Source organism: Mustelus asterias, chromosome 21 (genome assembly GCF_964213995.1).
Source record: "Mustelus asterias chromosome 21, sMusAst1.hap1.1, whole genome shotgun sequence".
Classification (NCBI taxonomy): Eukaryota; Metazoa; Chordata; class Chondrichthyes; order Carcharhiniformes; family Triakidae; genus Mustelus; species Mustelus asterias.
In genome coordinates this window covers 2804282-2827337 of record NC_135821.1, presented here as the reverse complement: position 1 = coordinate 2827337, position 23056 = coordinate 2804282, and the positions used below count along the sequence as shown (strand labels likewise).

The window sequence follows — 23056 nt, the reverse complement described above, 5'->3', positions numbered from 1 at the left end:
AGCGGGAAGTGTGGACAGGGTCAATGGATGGGAGGCTGGTTTGTGTGATGGATTGGGTTATACTCACAACCTTTTGTAGTTCCTTGCGGTCTTGGGCAGAGCAGGAGCCAGACCAAGCTGTGATACAACTAGAAAGAATGCTTTCTATGGTGCATCTGTAAAAGTTGGTGGGAGTCATAGCTGACATGCCAGATTTCCTTAGTCTTTTGAGAAAGTAGAGGCATTGGTGGGCTTTCTTAACTATTGGCATGAGGAGGGGGGGGGGGGGGGGGGGGCAGGGCAGGTTGTTGGTGATCTGAACGTCTAAAAACTTGAAGCTCTCAAATACCTTAAAATGAAGCCCTTTTAACTGGGCAAACCATACAGAGGATCCCACAATGCTGATCGAGTTCACCATGTAGTGACCAGCTGTGCGTTTATTTTCCCCTGTTCCCCTGCCTCAAGGATGCTGAGGCCAAATGTGATGCTGTTAACCTGAGATGGATCAGCTAAGGTAACTCAACACAGACCAGCGATTGCCGCAGATGTTTTCGTCTGTTAGATTCCTTACACAGATCACGGGGCCATCAGGGGAGCTTATATCTGTGTAATCTTTATTCCTAATGCACTCTAGTCCCATTTACTCAGTAACAGTCGAGAATTTTTGCTGATTTTAGCCACGAGTTAAGACTGGGTCAGCTGTGATTATTTTCTTTGGAAGAAGAGGCTGAGAATTATAGAATCCCTACAGTGCAGAAGGAGGCTCTTTAGCTCATCGAACAACAATCCCACCCAGGCCCTATCCCTGTAACCCCACCCTGATAATCCCCCTGACACTAAGGGGGAATTTAGCATGGCCAATCAACCTAACCTGCACATCTTTGAGGGACATATAAAATTGAGAGGTCTAGATAGAGGGGATAGAAAGGACCTATTTACACTAGCAGAGACGTCAGTAACCAGGGAACATTAATTTCAAGTAATGATTGGAATGATTAAAGGGGACTTGAGGAGTAATGTTTTTCACCCAGAGGATTGGTGGGGTTCTGGAACTCGCTGCCTGAAAGGGTAGTAGAAACAGAAAGCATCTCGCATTGAAAAATAATTGGATATGAACTTGAAGTGCTATAGTATGGTATTAGTAAGTAAAGTCACCATAGTCCCAGATGACGATAGGCTGCTCTCCCTCTTGATGACTGGTGGTGATTTAACCTGAGGTTCACCACACCTCCAGCAAGGGACAAGGTTCAGAAGGTGGGGGCCCTCATGGATAACCTCAACCGGTACGGGAATTGAACCCTCGCTGTTTGCGTTGCTCCGCGTCACTACCCAGCCATCCAGCCAACTGAGCTAAACCGACCATACATCATGATAGCACGGTAGCACAGTGGTTAGCACTGCTGCTTCACAGCTCCAGGGACCTGGGTTCGATTCCCGGCTTGGGTCACTGTGTGGAGTTTGCACATTCTCCTCGTGTCTGCGTGGGTTTCCTCCGGGTGCTCCGGTTTCCTCCCACATTCCAAAGATGTGCGGGTTAGGTTGATTGGCCATGCTAAAATTGCCCCTTAGTGTCCTGAGATGTGTAGGTTAGAGGGATTAGCGGGTAAATATGTAGGGATATGGGCGTAGGGCCTGGGTGGGATTGTGGTCGGTGCAGACTCGATGGGCCGAATGGCCTCCTTCTGCACTGTAGGGTTTCTATGATTTCTATGATGTATACCTTCATCCAAAGGGTAATTTAGTTCCGCTCTGCTGACTCTCAGATTCTCACTCGGAACAAGTGTGGCAAAGACAGGCACACTTCTGCTTGTCACTTTACCGGAAGGGTGTGTTACAACGCAGAGGTTGATCCCCTTTATAAAATTCACGTTGAATCCCCCAAAGAGGTCTACCTCGCTTCATAATCTGCTAAACGTATTTGGGAAGGTGTTAACTATTCTTCATTAACATTTAGAGGGTCATTAACAGAAAGGTCTGACACTCACTTTAAGTGAATAATTAACAAGTTATTAACCAACCAGGAACTTAAACCAAACAACTAACATTACAATTAAAGTAAGGTTCTACTGGAATGTGTTCAAATAAAGACATGGATCATTCATTACCAAAAAAAAAAATTTAGTCACACTGAAAAAAAAATTAAACAGGTTTTGTGGCTTTGGAAAAACATTTGGAATTCTTCTGGCGATTTCACTGTCTACAAGTTCTTTCGGATTTTTCGTACCCTTTGTTAGATAGAGATTTCTCTTGAGAGATATTTTAAGCTGGCAGGGAGCCACACTTGCCCTCTCTGTGTTGAGAGGTGGCAGCTCTCCGGTGGAACTCCAGGCAGGCAGTTGAGTTCCCCTTTTTATAGCTGTGATGAGTTAACAATTTTTTTACACCAGGATTGGTCTGATGTTGTCAACGACAGCAAATTCAAATTTGATAGCTGAGTGTCTTCTTTAAACTGATAGGCTGTCAAAATGCAAAAGAAACCTGCAAAGCCTGTTACTGAGGCAATCCTGATGTATTTTTGGTCTCTGCTACAAATGTTGCAATCTGTGTACCCTGTATACCTGCATTTTAAACATTCAAGTGCTTAACACAAAAACAGCTTTTAAAGGGACCACACTTCACAAACTCAACTCCACAACAGGTGTGATCGTAACAAGAGAGGGTACAGGAGAAATTTACAAGGATTTTGCCAAAACATGGGGCAATGACGAAAGCTTGGCTAGCCTCTGGGTTTTTTTTAACCTATGGGATAGAGGAGCCTTAGGAGATTTAATTAAGGTGTATAAAACTGAGTGGATGGGAAGTTTCCATGTCCCTCAGCAGAAAGGCCAAATATCAGGAGGAACAGATTTAAAATAATTGGTAAAAGTTTATTAATTTATTTATTAGTCACATGTAGGGCTTACATTAACGCTGCAATGAAGTTACTGTGAAATTCCCCTAGTTGCCATACTCCGGTGCCTGTTCGGGTCAATGCACCCTAACCAGCACATCTTTTGGACTATGGGAGGAAACCGGAGTCCCCGGAGGAAACCCACAGGGAGAACGTGCAAACTCCACGCAGACAGCGTCCCAAGCTGGGAATCGAACCCGGGTCCCTGGCGCTATGAGGCATCAATGCTAACCACTGTGCCAAGATTAGAGGGGAGTCGAATAGAAATGTTTTCACCCATGGGCATTGGAACTCTCTACCCGATAAAGAGGCAGAAACCTTCACTGGATGTAAGAAAAAAACACTTGGCTCTGCTCTTGAAGTGTAGATGCATGTACACTTCAGGCGAGGGGCAAGGTTGAGAAGGCGGGGGCCTTCATGAATAACCTTCACCCGGTACGGGAATTGAACCCACGCTGTTGGCGTCGCTCGACATCACTAACCAGCCGTCCAGCCCACTGAGCTAAGCCACCCAAGTATCATGATACATGGTTGATTTGTACGTGCCATAATGTACAGTGCTTTGGATCAAGAGCTGGGAAGTAGGTTAAGCAGGTTACCTCTTTGCTTATATGGCCGGCACAGACACGATGGGCCAAACTCGGTTTGTTCTCACTGGAACGACGGAGGTTGAGGGGTGACCTGAATGAGGTTCACAAGATTACGAGTGGCATGGACAGAGTGGATACTCAGATGCTCCTTCCTAGGGTAGAAAAGTCAAGTACTAGGGGACATAGGTTTAAGGTGCGTGGGGAAAAGTTTAGAGGAGATGTGCGAGGCAAGTTTTTACACAGAGGGTGGTGAATATCTGGAACGCGCTGCCTGGGGAAGTGATGGAAGCAGGTACGATAGCGGCATTTAAGGGGCAACTAGATGAATACATGAATAGGATGGGAATGGAAGGATACAGACTCTAAGTGCATACGGTTTTAGTCTAGGCAGGCATCCTGATCGGCGCGGCCTGGAGGGCCGAAGGGCCTGTTCCTATGCTGTACTTTTCTTTGTTCTAAAGACAGGGCCTTCCTACTTCACGATTGCCATCTTAGACCCAGGGCAGCCGCATTAAATATCCCTCCTTCTCGTTGCAGGTGTATCAGATGTGTCAAGGAATGCATCAGAAAGCTCAGAAGGGACTCTTCTACCCACCCACCCTCATCACCCACGTGAGCACAGTCTCCCGCGTTGTCCGTGAAGAGGTAAGTGTTGAGTGTTTGTGGTATTTCTAGTGTTTCCTAGTGATGATTGCGGCAACTAGGGATAGGAAATAAATCCTGACCAGCCAGTGAGGCCCATGTCCCATGAATGAATTAAAAAAAATCCCAACAGTGCTGAAGAGGCCATTTGGCCCCTCGAATCTGCACTGACTCTCTGACAAAATATCTTGCCCAGGCCCACTCCCCTGCCCTATCCCCATGACCCCACACATTTCCCATGGCTAATCTATCTAACCTATACATCCACGGACACTAAGGGACAATTTAGCAGGCCAGTCCCCCTAACCTGCACATCTTTGGACTCGATGAGAAGTCTCAGAACACTAGGTTAAAGACCGACAGGTTTATTTGAAATCGCGAGCTTTTGGTGCGCTGCTCCTTCATCACTCACCTGAAAGCTCGTGATTCCAAATAAACCTGTTGGACTTTAACCTGGTGTTGTGAGACTTCTTACCGTGCCCACCCCAGTCCAACGCCGGCGTCTCCACATCATCTTTGGACTTTGGGAGGAAACCAGAACACCCGGAAGAAACCCATGCAGACACAGGGAGAACGGGCAAACTCCACTCTGTCGAGCATATCTTGAAATTAATGTTGATCCAAATTCAAAGTTCTTGACTATTGTGACACACAAAGGGTTATTTTGATATAAAAGTCTACCATTTGGCACCACTTCTGCACCAGCCTTATTTCAACAAGCTAAAGACCAAGTTTAACACCGAGTCCCATGTTACTGCGATGACATCTTGGTTACTGGAAAGAATGAGTAAGAACTTCTCTGCAAGGTGCCTAGGTGCCACACTCCAAAGATTAGAAGATTGTGAATTAAGCATCCGAAAAGACAAATATGAATTTTTCCAATCCTCGATCGAATCTCTGGGTCGTTGCAGACACAATGGGACTGCACAAGTCACCTTTGAAAGTCAAAGCCATTAGGAGGCACTCACTCACTCAGAATCTGAGCCAACTTCGATCAATCTTGGGTCAACTAAATTATTATGGAAGGCTTGTCCCTAAGCTGGCTACTATTCTAAAACTCTTACCCAATTTACTGTGTTAGAATAAAAGGTGGAAATAATCAGTGTGAAAGGGCGCTCGTGCAAGTCATAGAGATGCTACTCAAGTCAGAAGTCCTGACACATTCTGATCCAAAGCTAGCTCTGCAGTTAGGAACATAGGAGCAGAAGTAGGTAATTCAGCCCTTCGAGCCTGCTCCGCTATTCAATCAGATCATGGCTGATCTCTGCCTGGTCTCAAATCCACCTCCCCACCTGTTCCCCATACCCCTTTAACCCATTTTTTATCAGAAATATATTTACCTCCTTGAAACCATTTAATGATTCAGACTCCACCGCGCTATGGGGCAGCGAGTTCCACAAATTCACCACCCTCTGCGAGAAGTAGTTCAGTCTTAAATTTATCGTCTCTCAACCTATGCCTGTGACCTCTTGTTCTAGATTGCCCCACAAGGGGAAACATTTGGTCTACATTCACTTTATCAATTACTTTTAGTATTTTATATACCTCGATCAGATCCCCTCCTCACCTTTCTAAATTCCAGCGAGTACAAGCCCAAACTGTTCAATCTCTCCTCGTATGTCAACCCCTTTCATCCCCGGAATCAATCCTGCGAACCAGTTGGCGTGTGACGCATCACCTTATGGGATCGGGGCGATGGTTTCCCACATAATGCCCACAAATGAAGAGAAGCCGATAGTTTTCATGTCCAGGACCTTGGATAAAGCCGGAATGGAGGAGAAGGCGGGAATGTGTTCGCCTTGCGGAAAAGTGCGGAACCTGCCACCATTAGCCCCCTTACGTTCTTGGGAATGGCCAGAAAAGGCCTGGCAATGGGTGCACGTTGACCATGCTGGACAGTCCGAAGGGCGTATGTTTCTCATCCAAGTCGAAATGACCTGAAGTTGCGACCATGAAGACAATGTCAGCGGAGAAAACAATTGGGTGAAATCTTCAGCGGATTCTCTTACCCTGAAAAACCCGTGAGCGAGAATGGGCCACAGTTCATTTCACAAAAGCAACGCACGGGTCTTGAAGGAGAATGGACTTCACATCCAATCCGCTCTTTATCATCCTGCCAGAAAAGGGATTGGCAGAACGGTTTGTACAGACGATGAAACATTCGTCGAAGGTAATGAAGAGCAACGTTCATTGTCTCAATGTTTGAGCCAATTCCTACTCGTGTACAGGAATACTGCACACTCAACAAACCCCCAAGCTTCTCCAGCATTGCTGATGGTTAGACATCAGCTACACACAGCATTCGATTTGCTAAAATCCCCAAGACAAAATAAATTGTTGAAAAAAAGCAGCAAGATAAGGTCATACAGCGGGAGAACAAGGCCAAGTGTTATGTTTTTTTTTGGCCAGTGTCCGGAGCACCCGGAGGAAACCCACGCAGACACGGGCAGAATGTGCACACTCCACACACACTGACCCAACCACTGTGCCACCGTGCCGCCCTTTGGTGTAAGGGGGAGGGAAATATTGTTTGTTCAAGGTATGTCTAGTGTTTCCTCACTAGCAGCCTTGCAGTGGGTCAAGGGTATTTTAAATGACCGATCCCATGACGCCAACGGCCATTTGTGCGGGCAAATGAGCAGTGTAACATAGCAGCCTGTAGTGTCAACATCTTCTCAATAAAACTCTTGGTTTGTTTGAACCTCTGAGGCCTGCCGACTTAATCTTAAAACCACCACAGTAAGCTCTTTCTTGAAGGTGAGTTTCTGTTTTCTCACAGGGCACCTAATTTAATGGTTTGAATTTTAGTACCTCTTATTTTATAGAACCATAAAATAATATGATGGGTTGCACAGTGGCACTGCTGCCTCACAGTAAGAAGTCTCACAACACCAGGTTAAAGTCCAACAGGTTTATTTGGTAGCAAATACCATAAGCTTTCGGAGCACTGCTCCTTCGTCAGATGGGGTGGATATCTGATGGGGTGGATGACCTCATGGGGTGGCCTCACAGTGCCAGGGACCTGGGTTCGATTTCTGGCCTCAGGTCACTGTCCGAGCAGAGCCTACATGTTCTCCCCGTGTTTGCATATGTTTCCTCCGGGTGGTCCGGTTTCCTCCCACAGTCCGAAAAACATAGAACAGTACAGCACAGAACAGGCCCTTCGGCCCACGATGTTGTGCCGAGCTTTATCTGAAACCAAGATCAAGCTATCCCACTCCCTATCATCCTGGTGTGCTCCATGTGCCTATCCAATAACCGCTTAAATGTTCCTAAAGTGTCTGACTCCACTATCACTGCAGGCAGTCCATCCCACACCCCAACCACTCTCTGCGTAAAGAACCTACCTCTGATATCCTTCCTATATCTCCCACCATGAACCCTATAGTTATGCCCCCTTGTAATAGCTCCATCCACCCGAGGAAATAGTCTTTGAACGTTCACTCTATCTATCCCCTTCATCATTTTATAAACCTCTATTAAGTCTCCCCTCAGCCTCCTCCGCTCCAGAGAGAACAGCCCTAGCTCCCTCAACCTTTCCTCATAAGACTTACCCTCCAAACCAGGCAGCATCCTGGTAAATCTCCTCTGCACTCTTTCCAGCGCTTCCACATCCTTCTTATAGTGAGGTGACCAGCACTGCACACAATATTCCAAATATGGTCTCACCAAGGTCCTGTACAGTTGCAGCATAACCCCACGGCTCTTAAACTCCAACCCCCTGTTAATAAAAGCTAACACACTATAGGCCTTCTTCACAGCTCTATCCACTTGAGTGGCAACCTTTAGAGATCTGTGGATATGGACCCCAAGATCTCTCTGTTCCTCCACAGTCTTCAGAACCCTACCGTTGATCCTGTAATCCACATTTAAATTAGTCCTACCAAAATGAATCACCTCACATTTATCAGGGTTAAACTCCATTTGCCATTTTTCAGCCCAGCTTTGCATCCTATCTATGTCTCTTTGCAGCCTACAACAGTCCTCCACCTCATCCACTACTCCACCAATCTTGGTGTCATCAGCAAATTTACTGATCCACCCTTCAGCCCCCTCCTCTAAGTCATTAATAAAAATCACAAAGAGCAGAGGACCAAGCACTGATCCCTGTGGCACTCCGCTAGCAACCTGCCTCCAGTCCGAAAATTTTCTATCCACCACCACCCTCTGTCTTCAATCAGACAGCCAGTTACCTATCCAATCGGCCAACTTTCCCTCTATCCCACACCTCCTCACTTTCATCATAAGCCGACCATGGGGGACCTTATCAAACGCCTTACTAAAATCCATGCATATGACATCAATTGCCCTACCTTCATCAACACACTTAGTTACCTCCTCAAAAAATTCAATCAAATTTGTGAGGCACGACTTGCCCTTCACGAATCCGTGCTGACTATCCCGGATTAATCCGCATCTTTCTAAATGGTCGTAAATCCCATCCCTAAGGACCTTTTCCATCAATTTACCAACCACTGAAGTAAGACTAACCGGTCTATAATTACCAGGGTCATTTCTATTCTCTTTCTTAAACAGAGGAACAACATTCGCCATTCTCCAGTCCTCTGGCACCATCCCCGTGGACAGCGAGGACCCAAAGATCAAAGCCAAAGGCTCTGCAATCTCATCCCTTGCCTCCCAAAGAATCCTAGGATATATTTCATCAGGCCCAGGGGACTTATCGACCTTCAGTTTATTCAAAACTGCCAGGACATCCTCCCTCCGAACATCTATTTCCTCCAGCCTATTAGCCTGTAACACCTTCTCTTCCTCAAAAACATGGCCCCTCTCCTTGGTGAACATTGAAGAAAAGTATTCATTCATCACCTCGCCTATCTCTACTGACTCCATACACAAGTTCCCACTACTGTCCTTGGCCGGCCCTAACCTCACCCTGGTCATTCTTTTATTCCTCACATAAGAGTAAAAAGCCTTGGGGTTTTCCTTGATCCGACCCACCAAAGACTTCTCATGTCCCCTCCTAGCTCTCCTAAGCCCCTTTTTCAGCTCGTTCCTTGCTAACTTGTAACCCTCAATCGAGCCATCTGAACCTTGTTTCCTCATCCCTACAGAAGCTTCCCTCTTCCTTTTCACAAGACATTCCACCTCTTTCGTGAACCATGGTTCCCTCACTCGGCCATTGCCTCCCTGCCTGACAGGGACATAGCTATCAAGGACACCCAGTATTTGTTCCTTGTTCCTTGAAAAAGTTCCACTTTTCATTAGTGCCTTTCCCTGACAGTTTCTGTCCCCTAATTCCGCAGCCGTTAAACTATCCTAATTCCCTAATTCTTGCCTAATCGCATCATAATTACCTCTCCCCCAATTGTAAACCTTGCCCTGCCGTACGGCCCTATCCCTCTCCATTGCAATAACAAAAGACACCGAATTGTGGTCACTATCTCCAAAGTGCTCTCCCACAACCAAATCTAATACTTGGCCCGGTTCATTTCCCAGTACCAAATCCAATGTGGCCTCACCTCTTGTCGGCCTATCCACATATTGTGTCAGGAAACCCTCCTGCACACACTGCACAAAAACTGCCCCATCCGAACTATTTGACCTACAAAGGTTCCAATCAATATTTGGAAAGTTAAAGTTCCCCATGACAACTACCCTGTGACCCCCACACATATCCATAATCTGCTTAGCAATTTCTTCCTCCACATCTCTATTACTATTTGGGGGCCTATAGTAAACTCCTAACAACGTGACCGCTCCTTTCCTATTTCTAACCTCAGCCCATATTACCTCAGTGTGCAGATCCCCCTCGAAGTGCCTTTCCGCAGCCGTTAAACTATCCTTGATTAACAATGCTACTCCTCCACCTCTTTTACCAGCTTCCCTACACTTACTGAAACATCTATACCCTGGAACGTCCAACAACCATTCCTGTCCTTGTTCTACCCACGTCTCCGTAATGGCCACAACATCGTAGTCCCAAGTACCAATCCACGCCCCAAGTTCATCTACCTTGTTCCGGATTGCATTGAAGTAGACACACTTCAACCCACCTTCCTGTCTACCGGTACCCACCCTTGACCCTGATACCTTCCCCAATACCTCACCACCCTCAACACTGACTTCTGGACTACAACTCCTTTTCCCACTCCCCTGACAAATTAGTTTAAACCCCCCTGAAGAGCCGTATCAAATTTCCCTCCCAGGATATTGGTGCCCCTCTGGTTCAGGTGCACCCCGTCCTGTTTGTACAGGTCCCACCTTCCCCAGAATGTGTTCCAATTATCCACGTATCTGAAACCCTCCCTCCTACACCATCCCTGCAACCACATGTTTAACTGCACTCTCTCCCTGTTCCTCAACTCGCTATCACGTGGCACTGGCAACGTACCAGAGATGACCACATGTTTTGTCTTGGCTCTCAGCTTCCAGCCCAGCTCCCGAAATTCCTGTTTTAAATCCCCGTCCCTTCTCTTACCTATGTCGTTGGTACCAATGTGTACCACGACTTGTGACTGTTTCCCCTCCCCCTTAAGAATCCGGAAAGCACGGTCCGAGACATCACGGACCTTGGCATCCGGTAGGCAACATACCATCCTCGAGTCTCTTTTGCTGCCACAGAACCTCCTATCTATCCCTCTAACTAACGAGTCCCCAATAACTATTGCCCTCCCGCTCTGCCCCTTACCCTCCCGAGCCACAGAGACGGACACAGTGCTGGAGATCCTCTCACTGTGGCTCACCACTGGTATGTCGTCCCCCTCAACTGTATCCAAAGCGGAATACTTGTTGCTAAGGGGAACGACCACAGGGGATCCCTGCACGGACTGCTTCCTCCCAGCCCCTCTCACCGTCACCCATCTGTTTTCATTCCTCGGAGTAACTGTATCCCTAAAGCTTCTGTCTGGCCACCTCTGCGTCCATAATGATCCTAAGTTCATCCAAGACGTGCTGGCTAGGTGGATTTGATATGCTGAATTGCCCCTCAGTGTCAGGGGGTTTAACAGGGTAACTACATAGGGTTATGGGGATAGAGCCTGGGTGGTACTGTGGTTGGTGCAGACTCGATGGGCCAAATAGCCGCCTCCTGCACTGTGGGGATTCCATGATTCTGTGACAATGCAGCACTTTCCACAACCACAGGGCATCTCAAAGTACAGCCAGTGAAGTACTTGTTAAAATGTAGTCGCTGTTTCCATCTAGGAAACAGGAGAGCCAATTTGCACACAGCAAACTCTCTCAAACAGCAATGGGATTATCTGTTTTTTGATTTGAGTGAAGAGAGATTGAACAGTTTAGGCCTATACCCTCTGGAATTTAAAAGAATGAGGGGAGATGAAATTGAGGTATACAAGATGATAAAAGGTGTGGATAAAGTAGACGTGGAACGGATGCTTCCCCTTGTTGGGCATTCTAGGACGAGAGGCCATAGTCTTAGGATAAGGGGTAGCAAATTTAAAACAGAGTCGAGGAGAAACTACTTCTCCCAAAGGGTTGTAAATCTGTGGAATTCGCTACCCCGAAGTGCAGTGGATGCTGGGACAGTGAGTAAATTTAAGGAGGAGTTGGACAGATTTTTAATTGGTTGAAGGGTTATGGGGATGAGGAGCATATCAGCCATGATCGAATGACGGAGCAGACTCGATGGGCCGAACGGCCTAATTCTGCTCCTATATCTTAAGAACTTATGAGTGATAAGTATTGGCCAAAAGTCTGGGAAGGACTGCCCTGCCCTCTTTCGAGATGGTGTCATTGGATCTGTGTGCAGGGATAACTGCTGTCTCTGGGCATCAGGGAGAAGGTGTTTGCGTTGTGGATTTCTGCTGCTGCGTTTAATGAGTCATTGCCTCCTTAATTCTTTAGATTTTTGGACCGGTTTTGGTGGCTATGACATTCCGAACTGCGAAGGAGGCCATCGCTTTGGCAAACAACACACCGTATGGACTCGCTGGCAGCGTGTGGACAGAAAACCTGCCCTTAGCACTGGAGGTGGCAATGAGGTGATACAGTCTGTGTGTTTGCTGATGAATTGGGATGGCAGCAATGTTGGGGCAGGCGTATGCAGCAGCTTTCCCTGCTCCCTCTCTTTTCCTTTGTCTCTGCTCCACCAACTTCCCTCTTGTATCTTGACATTGTTCCCCTGTACCCTCCTCTCCGTATAATGGTGCATCCCCTCCCCTCTTGCTACCATCTTGCTCCTCAAATCTTCCCAGCCTCTCAACCCCCCAGCTCTTTCCAACTTATCCCTTGCCTTGACCCCGCCCTGGCCCACGCGCCCCCTGCCCTGGCCCTCGGGGCGGGGGGGGGGGGGGGGGGGGGGGCCTCCCCCCCTCCCCCCACCGCCCTGGCCCTCGGGGGCCCACCCCCCCCCCCCCCGCCCAATGTTGATATTGCGGATTGATAACAAACGCTCTCCTTAGTTTGAAGGCGGGTGCGATCTGGGTGAACGGACACAACATGTTTGATGCTGCAGCTGGTTTTGGTGGATACAAGGAGAGTGGATTTGGACGGGATGGTGGAAAAGAGGTCAGTGCTGCAGAGGTTCCCCGCCATAATTCATACCCAGCCCGAGTTGTTCTGGATTAATTACACATCCCCATCGACTTCCCTGTAAAGCAAATTTTTATAGCTGTTCTTTGGACTCTGTGGAAGTTTGAATATTATGTCATGGAAATTGAGAATTTGCCTGTGGCTTTTTAAAAATTCATCTGGTCAGCATTTACTGCCCATCTCTAGCTGCCCTTGAACTGAGTGTCTCGCTCGGCCATTTCAGAGGGTAGTTGAGAGTCAACCACATTGCTGTGGCTCTGGGGTCACATGTAGGCCAGACCGGGTAAGGACCGCAGGTTAGTGACCTCGGATTTATTTTCATGACAATCTGTTCGTTTCTAAGTCATCATTACGGAGGCTAGATTTTTATTATGGATTTATTTTAACTTCATTTGTGGGACGTGGGCGTCGCTGACTGGCCTGCGTCAATCAAGAAATGTAGGATTATGTAGTATTGCATAGAGTATGTAGAAACATAGAAACTAGAAGCAGGGGTAGGCTATACAGACGTTCGAGCCTGCTCCGCCATTCATTATGACTATGGCTGATCATCAAATTCAATATCCTGATTTTCCCCCCCCCTTCCTCCTGGTAGAAACTAAGAACCTGAAGAAAATAAGAATCAGAAAATCCCTACAGTGCAGAAGGAGGCCATTCGGGCCCGTCGATTCTGCACCAACTCTTCGACAGAGCATGTTACCCAGCCAAATGCTTCTTCTATCCCTGTAACTGCACACACTTATCCCACTCACCTACGTGTCTTTGGAATCTTAAGGGGCAATTTAGCATGACCAGTCCACCTTACCGGCACGTCTTGGGACACTAAAGGACAATTTACCATGGCCAGTATATCTAACCTACACATCTTGGGACACTAAGGGGCAATTTAGCATGGCCAATCCACCTAACCTTCACATCTTGGGACACTAAAGGGCAATTTAGCATGGCCAATCCACCTAACGTCTTTGGAATGTGGGAGGAAACCGGAGGAAACCCACACAATCGGGGAGAACGTGCAAACTCCACACAGACAGTGACCCAAGGCCGGAATCGGACCCGGGTCTCCGGGGTCCCTGCCGCTGAGGTAGCCGTGCTAATCAATGTACATTAGAGCAGTGACACTTTAACTCGTGAGTTAGGGAGCGTCCCACACGCTGATGGGTCTTTCGTTCGAGACAACTTGACATTTTCTTTCATCACAGAACACCTTAGAAGATATGAATGACGGTATATTTTTGAAGAAACTATGGAGGATGGTTGTGAATGATGAGGAATGTTAGACTTTCTCCTCTCATGCACAGAGGGAGGTGTTAATATCGCGCTGGTGTGGGATCCGTACAAATAAAAAGCGAGGCTACTCTTCAATCTGGGATCGGTTTTCCAGTTAGTTGAGAATCGTTTGGGGCGGCAGACTCCACACAGACAGTGACGCAAGCCGGGAATCGAACCCGGGTCCTTAGTGCTGTGAGGCAGCTGTGCTAACCTCTGTGCCACCATTCTACCCTTGACCAGGGTGTGATAGATTCCATCCCTTAGATATGCTGAGCTAACTGAATTCAGATGGACTGTTGTTAATGAGTTAGGGTTTCTGCTGCTGATCAGTTCGTGGACCCCACCCCCCTGTTGAAAAGTACAGGTAGAAATTTCTAGTGAGAACAGGATTGAAGCTTCCATGTTCAAAATGCCCGCTGACTGGGTTCGCACATAAAGCCCGGGTACTTGGGCGGCTTACCAGAGCTGTCCCAGCACTTGTACAGCAGTGCCACAAGAGCAGTGCCATCAGTGGGTGAGAACAGTGCGAAAAAGAAAGGGCAGCACGGTGGTTAGCACTGCTGCCTCACAGCGCCAGAGACCCGGGTTTGATTCCGACCTTGGGTCACTGTCTGTGTGGAGTTTGCACGTTCTCCCCGTGTCTGTGTGGGTTTCCTCCGGGTGCTCCAGTTTCCTCCCACAGTCCAAAGATGTGCGGGTTAGGTTGATTGGCCATGCTAAATTGACCCTAGTTTCGGGGAGATTAGCAGGGTAAATGTGTGAGGTTAGGGGGATAGGGTGGGATTGTTGTTGGTGCAGGCTCGATGGACTGAATGGCCTCCTCCTGTACTGTAGGGATTCTATGTTACGGCCCCATAGCCTTGTTTTGAAGTGAAAAAGTAGTCTTGAAGTTGCTTACCATTCTTCCTTTCATCCTCTCTCACCCCACTCTCCCGTTTAGGGCTTGTATGAGTATGTGAGGGCTGCCTGGGAGGAACGACCTCATCCCAACCCGGGGGAGATTCAGTATAGCACCTATGCAGCTGTACATGGAGCAGACCTGCCACCCATCCCAGGGCAAATGGCAAAACCCAAGCTTGTCCAGGCTGACGCCATTCCGAGGTGAGAAAATGTGGGATTATTTTGTCACTAAGCCCGGGAAACGTGATTGTCTGTGTGCTCAGTTGTCATGTTCTATTTTCCGACAGGGTTGACCGTACTTACAAACTGTATTACGGAGGGGCTCAGAAGAGGCCTTCCAGCATGTACTCGCGGCCCATTTTTGATCATTCTGGCAAGGCCCTGGCCTATGTTGGTGATTGCAACCGGAAAGATGTTCGAAACGCGGTGGAGGCCGCTCATGCAGGGGCCCCCGGGTGAGTGTGTGTAACTCTGCTCTGAGAGAACCCACGGGGGTAAAGTAGGCCGTAAAGTGCTGGGTCCTGCCTCGCAATTGTATGAGGCTGGATTATTGAGTGTATGTAAAACAGAGATAGGTAGGTTTTGACTGGTAAAGGGGTCAAAGATTACTGGGAAAAGGTGGAAGAATGGGATTGAGAAACTTGATGTGGAGATGCCGGCGTTGGACTGGGGTAAACACAGTAAGAAGTTGCGTGGACCTGCAGAGTTTCACTGGCTGTCTTGTCTGGAGACAATACACATCTTTTTAGCCTGTCTTGATGCTCTCTCCACTCCCATTGTTTTGTTTCTTAAAGACTGGATTAGTTGTAAGTATTCGCATTCCAACCATTATTCATGTAAATTGAGTCTGTGTCTTATAAGTTCTGTTTGTGAACAGAATTCCCACTCACCTGAAGAAGGGGCTCAGAGCCTCGAAAGCTTGTGTGGCTTTTGCTACCAAATAAACCTGTTGGACTTTAACCTGGTGTTGTTAAACTTCTTATTGAGAAACTTATCAGCCATGATCGAATGGAGCAGACTCACTGGGTCGAATGGCCTAAAATTCTGCTCATAGAGTCATAGATATTTACAGCATGGAAACAGGCCCTTTGGCCCAACTTGTCCATGCCGCCCTTTTTTTTTTAAACCCCTAAGCTAATCCCAATTGCCCGCACTTGGCCCATATCCCTCTATACCCATCTTACCCATGTAACTGTCTGAATGCTTTTTAAAAGACAAAATTGTACTTGCCTCTACTACTACTCTGGCAGCTTGTTCCAGACACTCACCACCCTCTGTGTGAAAAAATTGCCCCTCTGGACACTTTTGTGTCTCCCCTCTCACCTTAAACCTATGCCTCTAGTTTTAGACTCCCCTACCTTTGGGAAAAGATATTGACTATCGAGCTGATCTCTGCCCCTCATTATTTTATAGACCTCTATAAGATCACCCCTCAGCCTCCTACGCTCCAGAGAAAAAAGTCCCAGTCTATCCAGCCTCTCCTATCTTATGGTCTTCTAAGGATAAACTGTTCCCACTAGTTTGTTTTTATTCATCCGTGGGACACGGGCGTCGCTGGCTGGGCCAGCATTTATTGCCCATTCCCTAGTTGCCCAAGAGCAGTTGAGAGTCAACCACATTGCTGTGGCTCTGGAGTCGCATGTTTTAAGATCGCTGTTTCCTCAATGGTTCAGACTGAACTAATTTTATTAATGATTACTTCACTAACTTTTTTCCCCAGAGGACGGTTCAGAGTCAACCACATTGCTCTGGGTCTGGAGTCACAAGGATGTCAGACCCTGTAAGGACGGCAGATTTCCTTCCCAAAAGGACATCAGTGAACCAGATGGGTTTTTCCGACAATCAACAATGGTTTCATGGCCATCAGTAGATTCTGAATTCCAGATTGTTTTTTAAAATTCAAATTCCACCATCTGCCGTGGCAGGATTCGAACCTGTGTCCCCAGAACATTAGCTGGGCTTCTGGATTAATAGTCTAGCAATAATACCACTAGGCCATCACCTCCCCAGCTGAAAGCTCCAGAACCAGGGGCCGTGATCTAAAAATTAGGGCCAAGCCATTCAGGGGAGATGTTAGAAAACATTTCTACACGCAGAGAGTGGGGGAGGTTTGGCACACTCTTCCTCAAACGGTGGTGGATGCTGGTTCAATTGCTAGGTTTAAGTCTGAGATGGACGCATTTTTATTGAGCAAGGGTATCGACGGATATGGGCCTAGGACATAGAGTTAGGCCACAAATCAGCCATGATATTGAATAGTGTAGCAGACTCGAGGGGCTGAATGGCCTCCTCCTGTTCCTATAGGAATGGGTGGGAAGTACAGAGTGGGCTGCCCTGGAGGAAGCGGGAGAAACCTGGTCCAGTTTAATTTGGGATTAGGCTGTTCCTGCTGATCCTCGGGAGGCGGAGACCGGCGGAAGGTCAGCGTGGGGTCAGGGTGAAGAATCTAAAGTAAGCAGCAGGGAGGTAAATGAAAGATTTGTGATTTGCACCCCCCCCCCCCCCCCCACCCACAGCTGGGGGAAACGAGCCGCGCACAACCGGGCTCAGATTGTTTACTACATGGCGGAGAACCTGGAGATACGACGGGAAGAGATGGCGCAGCACCTAAGCAACCTGACTGGCATCGACACAGAGGAGGCCCTGAAAGAAGTGGATTCGTGCGTTGAGAGACTTTTCTACTGGGGTGCCTATTGTGACAAGTATGGAGGCACAGTCCAGGTGGGTAAACTGATGAAGTAAAGTTAAAGTTTATTTATTAGTGCCACAAGTAAGGCTTACATTAACGCTGCAATGTAGTTGGTGTGAAAATCCCCTAGTCGCCACACTCTGGCGCCTGTTTCGGGTCAATGCACCCTAACCAGCACGTCTTTCAGATTATGGGACACGGGGGGGAAAACGTGCAGACTCTGCACAGGCAGTGACCCAAGCCGGGAATTGAACCCTGGTCCCTGGCGTAGTGAGACAGCAATGCTAACCACTGTGCCACCGTTGCTAAGAATCAAACCAGCTGCTGAATGGGACTGGCTCTCAATACTTCCCTTCATGCCCCATGAATGAATAGAGATTCCGTGAACAACAGCCAAATATGTTTAAGTCTCAACCATTTGCTGAAAATGGCCATGTTTTCTTATGTGACTGTGCCCTGTACATTCAGTAAAATTACTATGTTTAAAAGCAGATAAACTCTGCAAGATTTGATTTGATTTATTATTGTCACGTGTATTAGCATACCGCGAAAAGTATTGTTTCTTTCGGTCTACATAGACAAAGCATACCGTTCATAGAGAAGGAAAGGAGAGAGCGCAGAATGTAGTGTTACAGTCAAAGCTAAGATGTAGAGAAAGATCAACTTAATGCAAGGTAAGTCCATTCAAAAGTCTGACAGCAGCAGGGAAGAAGCTGTTCTTGAGTCGGTTGGTACGTGACCTCAGACTTTTGTATCTTTTTCCCGGCGGAAGAAGGTGGAAGAGAGAATGTCCGGGGTGCGTGGGGTCCTTAATTATGCTGGCTGCTTTGCTGAGGCAATGGGAAGTGTAGACAGAGTCAGTGGATGGGAGGATGGTTTGCGTGATGGGTCGGGCTACATTCACGACCCTTTGTATTTTCTTGCGGTCTTGGGCAGAGCAGGAGCCATACTAAGCTGTGATACAACCAGAAAGAATGCTTTCTATGGTGCATCCGTAAAAGTTGATGAGAGTCGTAGGCAACATGCCAAATTTCCTTAGACTTCTGAGAAAGTAGAGGCATTGGTGGACTTTGTATCAAGTGGCAAGCATTCCTAATCTTAGCTTCATTGATGTTACTGTTCCTTACATAGGTCCAGTAATGAAAGTGCTTTTTTTCTCCTGGCTCCTAATCTTTGTAACATCACTTGAAAAAATGGTGCGTTAATAAGTGACAGCCAGGATGGATTTGTTAGAAGCATTTATGCTGGCTTTGAAAGTCAAAAATCAAAGTCCACGAGATGAAAGGGGCAGTGGCAGAATGGAGTCAAAATTGACTAAGGGACAGGAAGTAGCTGAAAGGTTGTGTCTCATATGTCCATGCTGCCCTTCTTTTAAACCACTAAGCTAGCCACAATTGCATTTGGCCCATATCCCTCTATACCCATCTTACCCATGTCACCGTCTAAATGCTTTTTAAAAGGCAAAATTGTACCCACCTCTACTACTAGTTCCAGACACTCACAACCCTCTGAGTGAAAACATTGCCCCTCTGGACCGTTTTGTATCTCTCCCCTCTCACCTATGCCGTCTAGAGTTAGGGTGGCACGGTGGCACAGTGGTTAGCACTGCTGCCTCACAGCGCCAGGGACCCGGGATCGATTCCCGGCTTGGGCCACTGTCTGTGTAGAGTTTGCACATGCTCCCTGTGTTTTTGCGTGGGTTTCCTCCGGGTGCTCCGGTTTCTTCCCACAGTCCAAAGATGTGCTGGTTAGGTGCATTGGCCATGCTAAATTCTCCCTCAGTGTACCCGAACAGGCGCCGGAGTGTGGCGACTAGGGGATTTTCGCAGTAACTTCATTGCAGTGTTAATGTAAGACTACTTGTGACTAATAAATAAACTTTAACTTTAACCTACCTTTGCGAAAAGATGTTGACCTTATCTATGCCCCTCATTATTTTATAGACCTCTATAAGATCACTCCTAAGTCTCCAGGGAAAAAAGTCCCAGTCTATTCAGTTTCTCCTTATAACTCAAACTATCAAGTCCTGGTAGCATCCTAGTAAATCTTTTCTGCATTCTTTCTAGTTTAATAATATCCTTTCTATAATAGGGTGACTAGAACTGTACACAGTATTCCAAGTGTGGCCTCACTAATGTCTTGTACAACTTCAACAAGCCGTCCCAACTCCTGTATTCAATGTTCTGTGTACTCATAGACTATCTTGCTATTTGGCAGTGTAAGGGTTGTGGTTTATTAACAGTTTAATCTCTGAACTTCTCTCACTTTTCCCCCTGCCTTGAAGGAAACCCTGCTTTATGGTGCCACCGTCATGGTTCGGGAGCCGGTTGGGGTGATAGCCATTGCGTGCCCAGATGAGAATCCCCTGCTCAGTTTTGTGAGTCTCTTCGCTCCAGCCATTGTTCGAGGAAACGCAGTCATCATCGTCCCCAGTGAGAAGTACCCTCTGCCAGCCTTGGAACTCAACCAGGTACGGGCAAGAGTTTGGAGATATCTGTGCAGCAGTGAGATACATTCGATTGTCCTTGAAGAGCACATTCCACCTGTATTCTATGATTGTACTGCAGCGAGATGAAGTTAAAAATTGTTGAAAGTCTCAACCCACTTAATAAACTAATGAGTTTTCCAGACCACAGAATTCTGAAAGTGCAGAAGGAGGCCATTTGGCCCACTGTGTCCATGCTCTCCGACGGAGCATCTTACCCAGGTTCTATCCCATGTAACCCTCCGTATTTACCCTGAAAATTCATCTAACCTGCACGTCTTTGGACACTAAGAGGCAATATAGCCAGACCGATCCCCCTAACCTGCACATCTCTGAACACTAAGGGGTAATTTAGCATGGCCAATCAACCTCACCTGCATGTCTTTGAATTCTAAGAGGCAGTTTACCATGGTCAGTCCACCTAATCTGCTCATGTTTGGACTGTGGGAGGAAACAGGAGCACCCAGAGGAAACCCACGCAGACACAGGGAGAACGTGCAAATTCCACACAGTTATCCAAGGCTGGAATTGAACCCGGGTCCCTAGGGCTGTGAGGCAACATTGCTAACCACTGTGCCATCCTTCTACCCTTGACCAGGGTGTGATAGATTCCATCCCTTAGATATGCTGAGCTAACTGAATTCAGATGGGCTGTTGTTGATGCGTTAGGGTTTCTGCTGCTGGACCCCCATGTTGAAAAGTACAAGTAGAAATTTCTAGTGAAGGCAGGATTGAAGCTTCCGTGTTCAAAATGCCCGCTGCCTGGGTTCGCACATAAAGCCCGGGTACTTGGGCGGCTTACCAGAGCTGTCCCAGCACCTGTACAGCAGTGCCACAAGAGCAGTGCCATCAGCGGGTGAGAACAGTGAGAAAAAAAATGGGCAACACGGTAGCACAGTAGTTAGCACTGCTGCCTCACAGGGACCCATTTTCGTTTCCTGGCCTTGGGTCACTGTCTGTGTGGAGTTTGCACGTTCTCCCCGTGTCTGCGTGGGTTTCCTCCGGGTGCTCCGGTTTCCTCCCACAGCCCAAAGATGTGCAGGTTAGGTTGATTGACCATGCTAAATTGCCCCTTAGTGTCAGGGGGACGGAGAGGGTAAATACGTATGATTGCATAAATCACGAACCACGCACTGAAATATAATTCCCACTTTGCTTTTTTCCTCCCTGTGTCTGGCACAATGGTGGATGGATGCCTTGCTGTTGAAGTGGTTAATACAGTAAGAAGTTTAACAACACCAGGCTAAAGTCCAACAGGTTTATTTGGTAGCAAAAGCCACACAAGCTTTCGGAGCTCTAAGCCCCTTCTTCAGGTGAGTGGGAATTCTGTTCACAAACAGAGCATATAAAGACACAGACTCAATTTACATGAATAATGGTTGGAATGCGAATACTTACAACTAATCAAGTCTTTAAGAAACAAAACAATGTGAGTGGAGAGAGCATCAAGACAGGCTAAAAAGATGTGTATTGTCTCCAGACAAGACAGCCAGTGAAACTCTGCAGGTCCACGCAACTGTGGGAGTTACAAATAGTGTGACATGAACCCAATATCCCGGTTGAGGCCGTCCTCGTGTGTGCGGAACTTGGCTACCAGCCAACTGATAGCCAAGTTCCGCACACACGAGGACGGCCTCAACCGGGATATTGGGTTCATGTCACACTATTTGTAACTCCCACAGTTGCGTGGACCTGCAGAGTTTCATTGGCTGTCTTGTCTGGAGACAATACACATCTTTTTAGCCTGTCTTGATGCTCTCTCCACTCACATTGTTTTGTTTCTTAAAGACTTGATTAGTTGTAAGTATTCGCATTCCAACCATTATTCATGTAAATTGAGTCTGTGTCTTTATAAGCTCTGTTTGTGAACAGAATTCCCACTCACCTGAAGAAGGGGCTTGCAGCTCCGAAAGCTTGTGTGGCTTTTGCTACCAAATAAACCTGTTGGACTTTAACCTGGTGTTGTTAAACTTCTTACTGTGTTTACCCCAGTCCAACGCCGGCATCTCCACATCATGACTACCATCGAAGTGGTTAATGTCATCTTTCAAATGCCGCTTGGATCTTGTTTCAGTGAGAAATGCTGATGCTGACATTCGAAATACTTTTGAAACTAGTATTTTCACCGACCACACTCTGTCAGGCATAACCTGTCAGGTACAGGATTAAGCCTCTGTTATCCTTTCTTCTACATTCGTCTTAATCTTAAAACATTTAAGCGGTGTCTCTACATGCCCAGTTTTGTGCTCCAGACTTCTCCAACTGATTTGTGGATTCACCTCTGCCTCAAAACACAAACAGCTTGCATTCCTAGGGAAGGCAATGGCATAGTGGTATTTTCACTGGATTGGTAAACCAGAACCCGGGATAATAGAACCGTAGAATCCCTATGGTGCAGAGGGAGGCCATTCTGCCCATCGAGCCTGCACCGGCGACAGTCCCACCCAGGTCCAATTCCCGTAACCCCACGTATTTACTCTGCTAATCTCCCTGTCACTAAGGGCAATTTAGCATAGTCAATCCACCTAACCTGCACATCTTTGGACACCTAGGGGCAATTTAGCATAGCCAATCCACCTAACCTGCACATTTTTTGACTGGAAGGAAACCCATGCAGACACGGGGTAAACGTGCAAACTCCGCATAGACAGTGACCTGAGGCTGGAATTGAACCCGGGTCGCTGGCGTGGTGAGGCAGCAGTGCTTGCCACTGTGCCGCCCCAAAGATTCAAAGCAGAAGTTTGACCAATTAAATAAGTCTTTGCCATTATAGCCATGTGCTTTTATGACACCATTGAGGTAGAACCATCCTTCCCAATTCAGGAACCAAAAGAGGAAATGCTGGAAAATCTCAGCAGGTCTGGCAGCATCTGTAAGGAGAGAAAAAAGCTAACGTTTTGAGTCCAGATGACCCTTTGACAAAGCTGCAACAGGGTGTGACTGGGACAGCTGTCAAAGCTTTGACAAAGGGTCATCTGGACTTGAAATGTCAGCTCTTTTCTCTCCTTACAGATGCTGCCAGACCTGCTGAGATTTTCCAGCATTTTCTCTTTTGGTTTCAGATTCCAGCATCCTCAGTAATTTGCTTTTATCTTCTT

At 47.2% G+C, this 23056-nt stretch overlaps 1 protein-coding gene across 1 annotated transcript in view; it reads left to right on the top strand.

The window, feature by feature from the left end:
- aldh16a1 (aldehyde dehydrogenase 16 family, member A1) overlaps positions 1-23056 on the top strand; it is a 79630-nt gene that overhangs the window by 45438 nt on the left and 11136 nt on the right. The window contains exons 9-15 of the mRNA XM_078237256.1: positions 3997-4104; positions 11926-12062; positions 12483-12588; positions 14825-14985; positions 15072-15239; positions 17301-17505; positions 19758-19943. Of these exons, the coding sequence (XP_078093382.1) occupies positions 3997-4104; positions 11926-12062; positions 12483-12588; positions 14825-14985; positions 15072-15239; positions 17301-17505; positions 19758-19943 (1071 nt within the window). The remainder of the gene's footprint in view (positions 1-3996; positions 4105-11925; positions 12063-12482; positions 12589-14824; positions 14986-15071; positions 15240-17300; positions 17506-19757; positions 19944-23056) is intronic.